This window comes from Coccinella septempunctata, chromosome 2 (genome assembly GCF_907165205.1).
Source record: "Coccinella septempunctata chromosome 2, icCocSept1.1, whole genome shotgun sequence".
NCBI classification, from domain to species: domain Eukaryota; kingdom Metazoa; phylum Arthropoda; class Insecta; order Coleoptera; family Coccinellidae; genus Coccinella; species Coccinella septempunctata.
The window spans coordinates 48,854,977-48,867,627 of NC_058190.1; the positions used below are offsets into that span (position 1 = coordinate 48,854,977).

Consider the following 12,651-nt stretch of genomic DNA (forward strand, 5'->3'; position numbering starts at 1 on the left):
TATTGAATAATATTTCGCGACGACACTTTTCTCGTTGAACCTTACCCGAAATTACCCGAAAATTATATGTTTCCGGTGATATTGATTATGTCAAAGTATTTCTAATGATTGACGAATCATTTTGCTTCAACAGTTCAACAGTTGTTATATTTCAACTCTAAAAATAAAATCCTGATTCATTTTTAAATGTTTATTTTTCATATCAATACTCTGTTCTCTCATCCTTTTATCTACATTAACAAAATTCTTTCAATAGCACACTTTTAGCTGTCTTTAAATTTATTTTACATATATTAAATCATACTAGGTAGGACACATTTTCCATATTTACACTTTTATTATTGTACAAAACACTCATTATCCTGCAACATATTTTGTTGCAAGCAATAGGTACTTAATTACATATTTATCATTTTCTCGAACAATTATACCAATTACATATTTACATTTATATTTTACATTCTGTATAATACAAGTTTGAGTTTGAAGATGGGAAGGACTTTGTAGTTTATATATGAAGTTTTCAATGAAACTGATGAGATGAATTCCTAATCAATTAAGGAGCAATTAATTTTGTTTCGAAATGAGTGTACAATGAGATATACATGTTTTGTTTTACAGAAAAAAATATGTTAGCAGTTGGAAACTGTCGGAGATAAGTTACTTCCCATTTTCTGAAAATTATTTCAATTGAGACTCTTCGACCACAATATATTGATTTTATGGTCCACTTAACTCTTCTAGGTACTCCTGCTCAATTTGGAACAATTCAACACTATCTTGAGATTTGTCATTGGAAGTTCATCAATAGGATTATTTTATTTTAATGTATATATTCACACTCAAGGAGGCTTTAAATTAGTTTTTGTGAATATTACTCACTTCATTTTCCTAGTTTGTATTTCTTCTATCACATAGAGCGGTATTAAAACATATTTTAGGCATTTTATAACACTCAAAGTTTGAAGAAGTTTATCCTTAAGTTTAATTCACTAAATTGACAAAAATCTTTACACACAACTCTCGGGACCTGGTATGGAGTCTGCAATTATGTGGTCCCTTCTCATCGTGGCGAACGTTGAAAAAGACATGTCTCTAGGCCTTGGTCTGCTACGCCCCAAAGTGGCACAATTGTCTGGAGGGGTCGCCTGATCTATTTGTTTTTGATACTGTAAGGGGATGCGAACAGTTTTAGTACAATGGAAATATATATTAGTCACTAATTTCTTCAGGGCCAGAGCATACAGAAAGAAGCATTAATCAGGAATACACGCCAAAAAAATTGAAAAATAAAGACTTGTAGCAACTAATTTTTTCAATATTTATCTGATAACCATTGAGACTTGGCGTATCATCCAATTTCGGCTTAACGTCGACATCTGGGACACCTGTATAATACCCAGATTGAAAAGACCTTAGCATTTTGTAATGATTTTCCGCTCAAAAACTTGGTCACTTTGAATTGATAAATTTTAACATTAGTTCAGAAAGGCGGCGTGTAGTAGTTGAATCACTCTGTATTTTCTGCTAGTTTCCTCTCCCCCTCAGTGGAAAGATAGGTCCTGAATCTGTGAGAAAAATTTCAATTGGACCAAAGAGAATCAAAATTCCAGTTTTATTTCGTCTTGTGAGTCTCATCAATCATCTCAATCAAACAATATTTTGTTTGTGTATGATATAAGTATAGCCAGTATTCAAAGATCCTTCTCCTTCCTATCCCTTCACTGAAATTGCCATAGCTGCTGCACATTAAACAAAAGAAAACTCGATAGTCCACATAAAAGAACACATAGGTTTGTTCCCATTCAAAGTATCTCGCTTCATGCTCAAAATTGTTTAAGTTCAATCGAAATATCAATGCAGCATTTCTACTTTACTGCATATAACGTAACACATTACGTTTTATTGAGCCCTCACTGCAGCAGGATAGAGCCAATTCTGGGAGGGTTATCCTTTTAACACATCGTCCTTTATTACTGGATTATCTTCTAGAGCTTTTTCCAATGTGTTCTATTCATTCTCTCGGCAATATGCTTCGCAGTTGAAGATTTCCACGAAGTAGATAAATATGGACAAGTACGAGATTAAGGCGGTGAGAAGAAAATGAAACTCAGTGAATGTAAGAATAATTTGAAATGTTTGGAGATAATGATACAGAAAATAAAATAACAGAAAATAATAACTCCGAACGGCTGTACGACGAGGTGCGTCTAGCTGGATCTTTTTCTTGCCTCTTTATGATTCTGCACGAAATAAAATTCCTGATTCTACTTACCGTGTTATTTGTGAATATATTTGGCTTCGACCTTTCAGCTGGAGGCGTGAAGAGGGCGTCTGGACGAGGTAAGGGTCCTCCTGCAGATGGAGGCGTTGTAGAGTCTCCACCTATCCAGAGGATACATCCTTACAAACATGAAACTTCAAGGCAAAATTTTATTCTACATACATCGAGGATATTCTCGCTTCTTTCCATGTCATTCAGGTATAATTAAACTGCATAACGACTACTATTTTCAAGATGTGGAATACGGAATACTATATAAGTTGGTTTAGGAGAAGTTAGAGCATCGTTATTGTCGTCCTGGTACTCTCAAAGTATGAAATGAATCTTTACATCAAGAAATTTTTCGACCGAATTTGCAGGAAAGTTCGAATAATGATATTGCAATAATTGAGTGGTATTAAGATCATATTAGAGCCATATTATATCTGTATGTGTGTATGTGTATAAGTATTTAATTTAAAATAGGTAATTTGGAAGTTCCTCATCGAAGGATAACTTAAATTTCTTTAGTAGATTTCTTTTATCTAGATTACACCCCTGTGCGAACATCTACCGGTGTTCTGATCCACTTCGAAGGTATAGAAGTATAGATTCACTTTTAATCTTGTTCGCAGCATCCCACCTCTCAATTTTAATATAAATAGAATACTTTTATTTGAATATTTTCAATAAGTTTCTCGTCTATTTTTTTTGGATACTTAATTCTCCGAAAATCAATCGCAATATTAAGGTCACATTATAATATTGCAATTGAATGATTCCTTCCTGACTGATTAGTTTACTTACTTATCTAAATGAAAACAGGATCGGCGGGTTTACTTTGCTGACAGATCGAAAATGAGTACCAAACAAACGAAAGAAACGACTTTCTCGTGAAAAATAACATGAGAATTTTAATGAAATGAATTATCCATTGCCTTTTGGAATTGCACCGTGGAAAACTCCATTCCCAGCACCCACTTCATTGTCAGCACAAGTCTCGACCTACATAGACTCCACGCCGAGGAAGAACGGGACGGGAAAGGGAAATATGTCAGAAACACATCCAGGAGACGGAATGAGAAAAACAAGAAGTAACAAAAATAATTTATTACAAAAATATACAAAAGAAATGAAACATAATCCAATTGTGCTAATGTCAGTTCCAAAATCCTTTTGTGTGTAATGGATTTAATAGAATTTCCCGATCGAGACCCGTTTGGCTGAAAAGATATTTCCGTTCTTAATGATAAAGGAAACTGGGAGAATGTGGGGAGAGCGTTCGTTGCAGCCGGTCTCTTTTTGGTTATTTTCAAGCAAGTGATTATTTGTTCATTGGAGAGGGATGATTTCTAGCGTGAATAGATCTGAAAACGATAAATTGTGATTTATAATTCTGGCTGAGTTTTTGGTGCACCTAGCTCGTTTATTTCCGTTGGAAATTTGTGGACTTAAAGCGAGAACGTCTCGATAAAACTGGCGATGTTTGAAAAACACCAGACCAGTTGGAAGAAACCAGATACTGTCTTATGATCGGAAATTTTTGTGAAAATATTTGATAGCATTTCGCCTCACCACTGATCAATTTAAAGAGCTCCTACTTAAAATCAAATTTTCTACACTCATGATTCCCCCAACCAATCTAAAACGTCTTCAAACATCGCCGAAATCATAAAAAAGTGCAATTTACTGATCCACCACCAAAACACCAAACAAAATTAAAAAACTCACCTCTCGGCGTATTTAGTATGTCCGGCTGCCTTGTATCGTTTGTCCCTGTCGTACAAACTGTCAATTGGGCACCCATGGGACAATCGCTGTTCTGTTTCACAGTATACGCTACTACGTATCTATTGTCGCCTGTGTTAATCTCCAACATGGACCCAGGCACTGGAGGCTTTGGTTGTTTGGGATCTAGCTGTAGAGCGCAATGCGAGCCCCCACAGTGTCGATGCCTTCGTTTCATAGTGATCACCACCACTACAAATACCCCTAGGGCTAAAGTTAAGAGCGAGCCTGTCAATAAGGCTGCCATTGGAAGCATACTTATGTTGGTGCCGCCATCTGCGAGAGGAAAAACTGAATGAAACAGAGGAAACAAAAGTCAGAACGAGTCAATATGTGGAAAGATAAGGTTTCACCCCAAATTCGGATGATTTTCCACTCAAACCAACGAGAATTGAAATAAAATTCAACCTATCCAACTTCCAAACATGCATGAAAATAATAATATTGAACAACTTCTAATTTAGAATATTGCTTTCTGAGAACAATAGTGGAGGGACATTGAGTTATGGAGCAACTCATTTGTATTCGCTCGAAATTAATGGATTACTTCTTTCAGCATGAAGTACGAAATATTTTATTTGTGTTGGTGGTAACGAGGTATTTCCTGTCAACGACAATAACGAATGGATAGAAAATCCATAATATGTAATCTCTTGAGTAAATTGTTGTTATCACTTTGGGGGGGACAAATTGTTGTTTTTACCGATCATCGATTTAATCCACTCAAGAGGGAAAGTGTGAAATAGAATGTCCACTTGAATATTGAAATTGATTCGGTTTTTCGGTTCTTGTTTTACTAATGAGATGGACCAGGAATTGCAGATCACTTTGAACAAATTAATTAATCCATATGATTGATGCTAATGTTATAGAGGATTTTTGTTTTGTTTTTCCATGTAGTGTTGCATGTGCTGAAGTGTTTTTTCACAACTGACGTATTCAAATACTATTGTATGTCAGCATGAATAAATGAGTATCTATACGAGGTGAGTATTTGACTCGTACAATTGTTTTAACAGTAGATTCTTGAGGTCACAAGAAACACTTTCATCCTACACCATTTTTTACGAATCGGCTCGGTTTAAAAGATACAGGTTTTTGAAAAACCATAAAAAAACGGTTTTATCGAAGGTAATGAATTTTGGAATATATTTTTTCACTTATTTGATGAATCTTTTTCGGACACAAGATATCACCCACGTCTTCCAGTTTTCTCATTATGACCATTACGTACCATAAAAATACTAAAAACCCAAGTAACCCAACTCTTGAAACTAAGTTGGACGCTGGCTAATGAATATTTGAACGTTTTGTAAAATAAGATCCACAGATACAGATGTGTAATGTCATAGATTAAGCTTGTTATTCTGAAGGAAATTTTGTTTCTTCTTCTTTTATCAGGGCCGAATCAGAAAAAATAGTATAGGGAAAAAGCGTTTCTTTTGACCCTAAGAATCTAGTGTTGAAATATTTGTACGTGTCAAAGACTCACCTTATATACATACAATATTTTTCCATTCAGCTATCTGATATTTTTGAATATTTTCCAAATATTTCCCATATTTCGTAAAGATTTCGGATATTTCATAAGTATCAATTTTTTTTCATGAAAAAACGATATGCCACTAAAATATTTCACATTAAAAATCATCTTCGAATTGCTCGTTCAATTTGTGACGAAAAAATAAGCCTTTATTTATTCGTATGGGGCTCGGTTTTTACGAAAAAAAAAATCTAAATGCCTATTTTTCATTTTTTAATGCATCATCTAATAGCGATGCCAGAAGACTACTGTTAACATTCTATTAAATACGATCCGTCTCATGAAACCCACCAAATTTCATTTGCATATCTCAACCAGTTTCGGAGAAATAAGTACAGTCAGTAGATGATAAGGAAAACTTGTACCTATCTCCGGAAATAAAGCATTTGGAGACAGAAGTTATATAGCAAAATACCACTGTCTATTTATGCAGATTCATGCCCTGAAATTAATCGCTATTATTCACTAACACCCTGTACTTTATTTTGGGTTTCTGACAGTACCAAAATAATACACTAGTATGTCGTGATTTTCAACGAAATTTCAAATTTCAACGAAATTAAGAGAATCTTCTTTTTTGAAGGATAAATGCCGAAATATTCAAAAACCCCATAATGTGGATATGTATCTAATGAGTTATTGAACATTCCTTGGTTGGGAAATGATGAAATTGTGATTATTGCTAACGAATCCTACTTAGTTGTAAACTCATCATGCTTTAATTAAGAGACTTATTAATTCAGTTTTTTTTGAAATAGCACCTAAAAATCGAACATCCCCTCATTTTTTGAGCATCCTCCCTCTTTCAAATTTGCTTTATTTCATCAGCTGTTCGACCCAAAATATTTGGATAAATATGGAAAAATGGATGTTCTTTATTTATTGCAACTAACAATAATTTTGGATATCGATTGAAATTTATTCTGGGAGGATTCTGCATTTCTTAATAAACTTTTTAGGGTTTTCACTCCCAATCTCTGAAACAAAATCAATTAAAAATGAAATCGACGAATTGCTCCTGACAAATTAGTGCAAGAATTTACGCAGGAGAAAATCGTCGATTTCATTTTTAATTGATTTTGTTTCAGAGATTGGGAGTGAAAACCCTAAAAAGTTTATTGAGAAACAATAATTTTCACCGGAAAATTCGACAACTAACAAACCCTCACCTGTCCTCTTCTCGGCGTCGTTCAGCATTATATCCTCCAGCACCACCTTCTCCCCCTTGCCCTTCGCGTTCATCCCATAAATTACCAATCTCAAGGCCGGGGGCGATCCTTCCCAGGGCGGCAGATCGTTCAGTTCCAACCTGAAGAGGGGAAACTCCTGGCTCAGGCTGGTCAGATTAAGCCTCATCTTCATGTTGTTCGCGTCGTAGGCCTCCAGCATAAAAATCTGCGGCAGGCCGCCGTCGTAGCCCGGCCTGCATTCGACGTCCAGGATCTCCGAAGTCCGGTTGACGGGAGCCCGAAGGGTGCAGTTTGTCGGCGCACCCGGTTTGGCTGTGAGGGACAATTTAATGGGGGTGAGTCTAGATTCGAATGGGGTATTAATTTCGATTCGTCATTTCTGATAATGAATATTCGGATTAGAGCAACGAGTTTCGGATGGGGTAGCTCTTGGAGGGATGGGATTGCTGGCATATACTTCATTCACATTTATTTTAGCAGTCGGTTGGCCATGAAATAATTTTCTCAAGTTTTTGTAACTAAAACGGAGTAAGGTTGGCACTCATGATTTGTCGTTAATGTCATAACGCCGTTGCCACAATTTTTTTTTATGAAAATGCCGAAAGTGATTGAAAAAAGGGACAGGGTTTCAGGAAGTGATATTTAGAATTCAGGTCCGCTCATTCAAATAGTTATACCCTGATATTCTAAAATCCACGATACGTCAGACGGAAGCGAACATATCCAATGTAAGGAAATTTATATGATGTTTCATCTGCGAATCTAAACGACTTATATTTCAGCTGAATATTTCCACAATCAAAAGGATTGTGAATGAAGAGGATGACAAAGAATTTCCTTCTATTGGGAGACCCAAAAAAGTGGTGGCATTCGAGAATTTTATGTTTGAGTGAATTAATGCGGAAAGTTTACTACAGAATTTTCGATGAATGTCATCGTAGAATAAGTTCCCGAAAATTGATTTTTCTATTTTTCATTTGAATTGTCCTATATATTGTAAATGTCTCAAGGTACCAATAAATACCTTATTATTATTATTGTATCAATGCACTAAAATGAACAGCCACAAATACGCGCCAGTTGTCCTGCTAATCGTTTATTCATGTGAAATTTTTGTTCAAAGGTGAAGTTCATCTTGATTGAAACTTCCTTCAATTCCTTTTACCTATATTGATGCAAGATGATTTTTGTTGAAGAATTTAACATTCTTGTAATTATCTGTTAATTCCTTCGGGAGATACCCATTCCCAACCACTGCAACATATTCATTTCATCTTCTTTTGACAATTTAGAAAAGTTCTCATAACTTTTTTGTCATTGCAGTTACAGATCTTAAACTTGAACCTTCTTAGACACCTTTATACGTCAGAATCTACTGACAAAAGATTAATCTCCAATTAAAAAATAACAAATTCAATAAAAGTTTGCATTAAAAAAAAACATTTCGAGATACTACGTGAAAAAATGCCTGTAGAAAGAAGTTCGAGTTTCAGAACTGTAACTTCAAAGGCAAAGAAGTTATGAGAACATTTCGAAATCGTCAAAATCTAATTTTTTGCTGATAAATCGAAAACGAAGAATCGTAGGAGACAACGGTTTTCACCATTCTTTGTCTCTTTGAAAAAAAGCTGTGTCATCCGTTTTCTTCTAGTTCTTATAGTTCTCGAGAGCTCTCAGTAGACAACGAATTTTGCCCACCCTGTACACAAGTAAGTAATTACTTGCATAAGTAAGTACGAAGCGACGAAAAAATGTAATATGCACCTCGGAAGAATGTATTATTCCGCCTACTTGCTAGCCTCGGATATCAATTTTCAGGCTCGACTGTAATAGACACTTTTTTGTGTTTTTTGCTACATAAATAACTATCAACAATTTGATTGCTCCCCAACTAACTATTTTAACTTGTGAAAGTATCTAAAGAACTACCTGTGAGACTTATTCATCAGATAAACAACGCATAAAAATTGAAGGTATTTTAAATTATCTTGTTTTCAAGTTTACCCCTTGGAACATAAATACAAGGAATGGTAAATACACATTTGTTGTCGGTTAAAGACTGCAGTGAGATAGCTGCCTAGTGTTGCTAATCACAATCACAAATATACTTTTCAATTCGACCCTGTTTCTCAAAAACCAAAAGAACCATCAAAATTCTGCTCGCACAATTTTTGATTTAGTGTAAAAGTAGCACCCTATCTCGAAAAATCTAGCAATTTTCAAGGAAAAGCCCTTATGCCCATCATCAATGTCTTAACATCAACTGATCGACTATTTAAATTTCAAGAGGGTCATAATGTTCCATTTCGTGTTCTATTTATTTAAAATTGTTTCACCACAGATAGATAAAACAATCATGGAGCAGTAATTTTTTCATTTATCTGACAACGAAGCGAAATCTCTGATTGACCTCAATCAAAAAGCCCCCCACCTTCATCGCTGAAGAAGACCCCGAACCCATATTATTCCCGCTCAAACATGCCAACTCTTGTTTGAGCCCTCCAGGTAAAATTAGTCGGTTTAGACTTGCTTGAATTATCATCCCGCTTTAATGGTCTTAATTAACTATGCACTGCACCGGGAATTATTTCTACAATAAAGTGTCCCCTTTGTATTTTGATACTTTGAGCAGCTCACGCTGCCTCCAACAGTGTACTGAGCAAATTTCCGTTGGAAGGACTTTGCAGAAACCATGCGGCGGAACATAATCCTCTACATCGTGGTCCTTTGTTTTATTATTTCGTGTTGCAGGTGAATATCTGGCAGGATTGTTCCTACCAACTGGCATGGCAGCATTTAAAAGGTTGTCCGTAATTTGTTTCGGGTTGAATAATTCTGAGGTTTAATTCGACTCTGACAGTCTGAAATGGAACTAGAATCAAAGTATTTGTCGCCCTAATTCCAGAAGGTGATTCCACCAGAGCCGTTCTTTGGATATGACGAGGATTAGGGTAATGCCGGCTACAGACGTGAATAGTTGAATGAGGGGTTTACCTACATACTCGGACTCAACGAGTTGGGCTTAGTTGTCACAAAATGTTTGAAATTTGAATTTGCGTCGTTATTTCTAATAACGAACTTTCGGAAATAAGCAAAATGATATAACACCCCAGTGGCTGCTCGTGAATATTCATTATGGACCAGCATATTTTTTGTGCAGTTTCTGAAGCATCTCCAATTTGTCTGCAATGAGGAATTTTCGACAGAAAAGAATGAACTTTCTTTCTTGGTACTTCTCACCGCCCCTTATCAATGAAACAATACACATAACTGAAGAGATGAGAAACATCGAAGGTTTCAGGTAGTTAGAATAGATTCAGCTATGCGACCCACATGTACGGCAAACGAAATTCTGCCGATCCTGTGTATTTAACCAACTATACTGCGTCAATAAAATGGGCAGTAACTTTAAAATTATTGATTTATCGAAGAAGGAAGGAGATGCTTCAATGTTACAATGAAAGGATCGCCATGTATATTCCAAAACTTCGAAAAATAACAGATAAATTCGTCGAGGATAGCAGATCTCAAGTATCGACTGTATCGAAGAGACTTTTTACTCCAGAATTAAAGGGAAATCATGGGAGAATTTTGTTTTTCGAAAATCATGTTGTTATTTTCGATCCCTAATAATAAAGTTATGGGTCTATTAAGGGCTTCATATTATGTAGAGTCTTATGATTCAGTGTTTTTTAGAACCAGTAGAAAAAATCGAATACTGTCAGCTCGTCAATGCCTTCCAAAAACTGTATCTTAGAAGGGAGGTCGATTATGAATATGCCAATTTTTATCGAGGAATCATGTCTTCAAGTCTTTCGCATTAATTTACAGACAGCCTGGAGTTTCGCAACAAAGAAGTATCTAATGTAACAGTTCAAGTCACAGGAGCTATAGTTCGTGTAATATTTTTTCGTATTTTCTTATTGCACTTTTTTACCGATACCGATAGGAGTCAGAAGTAGCGACAAAAATCGAACTTCTCTAGCATGATGTGGATATCGAAAAACATTAATCTGTTAAACTTACCAGCTGACACCACCTGGAAGACGCAAGGCTCCTGCTGCCTCCCTATGACGTTCTTGCCCCAGCACGTCAGCGTTCCGTAGTCCCTCTGGGAAGCGGGGGTGTACATGAGCTCGCTCACGTTGGCACTAGAGGTGGCGAATCTGGCCGGCGAGACGTCGAAGCTTTCGCCGCTGTTGCTGAATTGCCAGACGAAATGGACCTCTGCGGGGTCTGCAGACACTTGGCACCTGACCTTGAGCACTTCGTCTAAGGAAGCTCCGATTATGGTCACTTCTTCGTCTTTACACACAGGAGCATCTGTAATCAGAAGCATGAGCCATAACACATTAAACTTTATATCTTGATATCTGTCGTCAATATTGCTCTGATGAATTTTTTTCTGCACAAAGTACGAGTATGTATCGATATCTAGTTAGCCTAGACTAGTTCCATGCATAAAAAAATATTGCGTTACCATAGCAACGAAGAATAACTCATTAGAAGTGTCAGTGTGACGTTTGAGGTCAAAAAAGTAAACCAGAGTTACGCAATAAATTAAAAGAAAGAAGATGTCCACGGAAATTGTGAAAATCGAAAAATTGTAGTATCGAGCCATCATCAAGTACCTGTATTTAAAAGGGTTAAGATTTACGAAGATGTGCTTAATACCCTTGGTGTTGAATTTCCTTCGTATGTGACCGTGAAAAATTGGACTGCAAGCTTCAAAAGAGGTAACTTTTTCATTGAAGATGATGACTGATCGGGAAGGCCAGTTTCTGTGTCAGTCCCCGAAAATATTGAAGCAGTGCATGGCATGATTTTATCAGACCGTCGAATTGGGCTAAAATAGATATCTGAAGCACTGAATATTTCATATGAACGAGTCCATCATATAGTTCACGTCAATTTGGACATGACATAAATTACTGCAAAATGGATCCCTAAATGTTTGAATGTTGGCCAAAAGCGTGCAAGGGTAGAAGCATCGCGTTCGATGTGTGCTCGATTTGAGAACGATGTAGACTTCTTAAACCAAATCGTTACTATGGATGAGATTTGGGTACATTTCTAAGATCCAGAATCAAAGCAACAATCGATGGAATGGTGACACTCTGGTTCTCCAAGATCTAAGAAGTTTCGTGTAAAAAAATCTGCTGGAAAAGTTCTTACTTCAGTTTTTTAGGATTGCCATAGGGTAATCATGATTGATTTTTTGGATAAGGAAAGAACAATAACCGGAGATTACTATTCGACATTACTGTCCACTTTACGGAAAAAAATTAAAGTGAAAAGACGCGGAAAGCTATCCAAAGATGTTTTGTTTTTGCATGACAACGCCCCTGCACACAAATCTCATGATGCCATGCAAGAAATTCGTGATTTAGGGTTTGAATTACTAGAACACCCCCCTTTACCCCCCTTACTCCCTAGATTTGGCTCCATCCGACTATCATCTCTTTCCTTAACTGAAAAAAGTTTGAAAGGTCGTAAATTTTCTTCCAACGAGTAGGTATGTAATGAAAGCTGTGGAGGTGTGGTTTGCAGAGCAAGAAGAAACATTTTTTTGAAAGGTCTAGAGACGTTGCAGGTTCCCCGTAATGAATGTATCCAATTAAGAGGAGAATATGTTGAGGTAATAAAACATTTTTACATTGAAATTTTGTTTGGTTCTATAGTAGATTTTCTAAATGACTGAATTCAAATTTCCTTATCTGTGATCAGTGCAATATTCGTGAATTATTCGCTTTTGATATTTGAGCACTGATTGTGCCTATTCGACCATAATTCCACGCCAAAACAATTTAGCAAGTTTTCTCTCGCACACTATACAGGGTGTCCTTGGATTAATTGGAATAAATTTG

The 12,651-nt window shown here is 36.2% G+C and overlaps 1 protein-coding gene across 1 annotated transcript in view; it reads right to left on the reverse strand.

Annotated features, from left to right (window-relative positions):
• Window positions 1-185: 185 nt before the first annotated feature.
• LOC123307179 (nephrin-like) overlaps window positions 186-12,651 on the reverse strand; it is a 98,832-nt gene continuing 86,366 nt past the window's right edge. The window contains exons 10-14 of the mRNA XM_044889396.1: window positions 10,811-11,107; window positions 6,764-7,096; window positions 3,995-4,327; window positions 2,276-2,385; window positions 186-1,169 (exon numbers count right to left, since the gene is read on the reverse strand). Coding sequence (XP_044745331.1) covers window positions 1,011-1,169; window positions 2,276-2,385; window positions 3,995-4,327; window positions 6,764-7,096; window positions 10,811-11,107 — 1,232 coding nt within the window. The 3' untranslated portion in view covers window positions 186-1,010. The remainder of the gene's footprint in view (window positions 1,170-2,275; window positions 2,386-3,994; window positions 4,328-6,763; window positions 7,097-10,810; window positions 11,108-12,651) is intronic.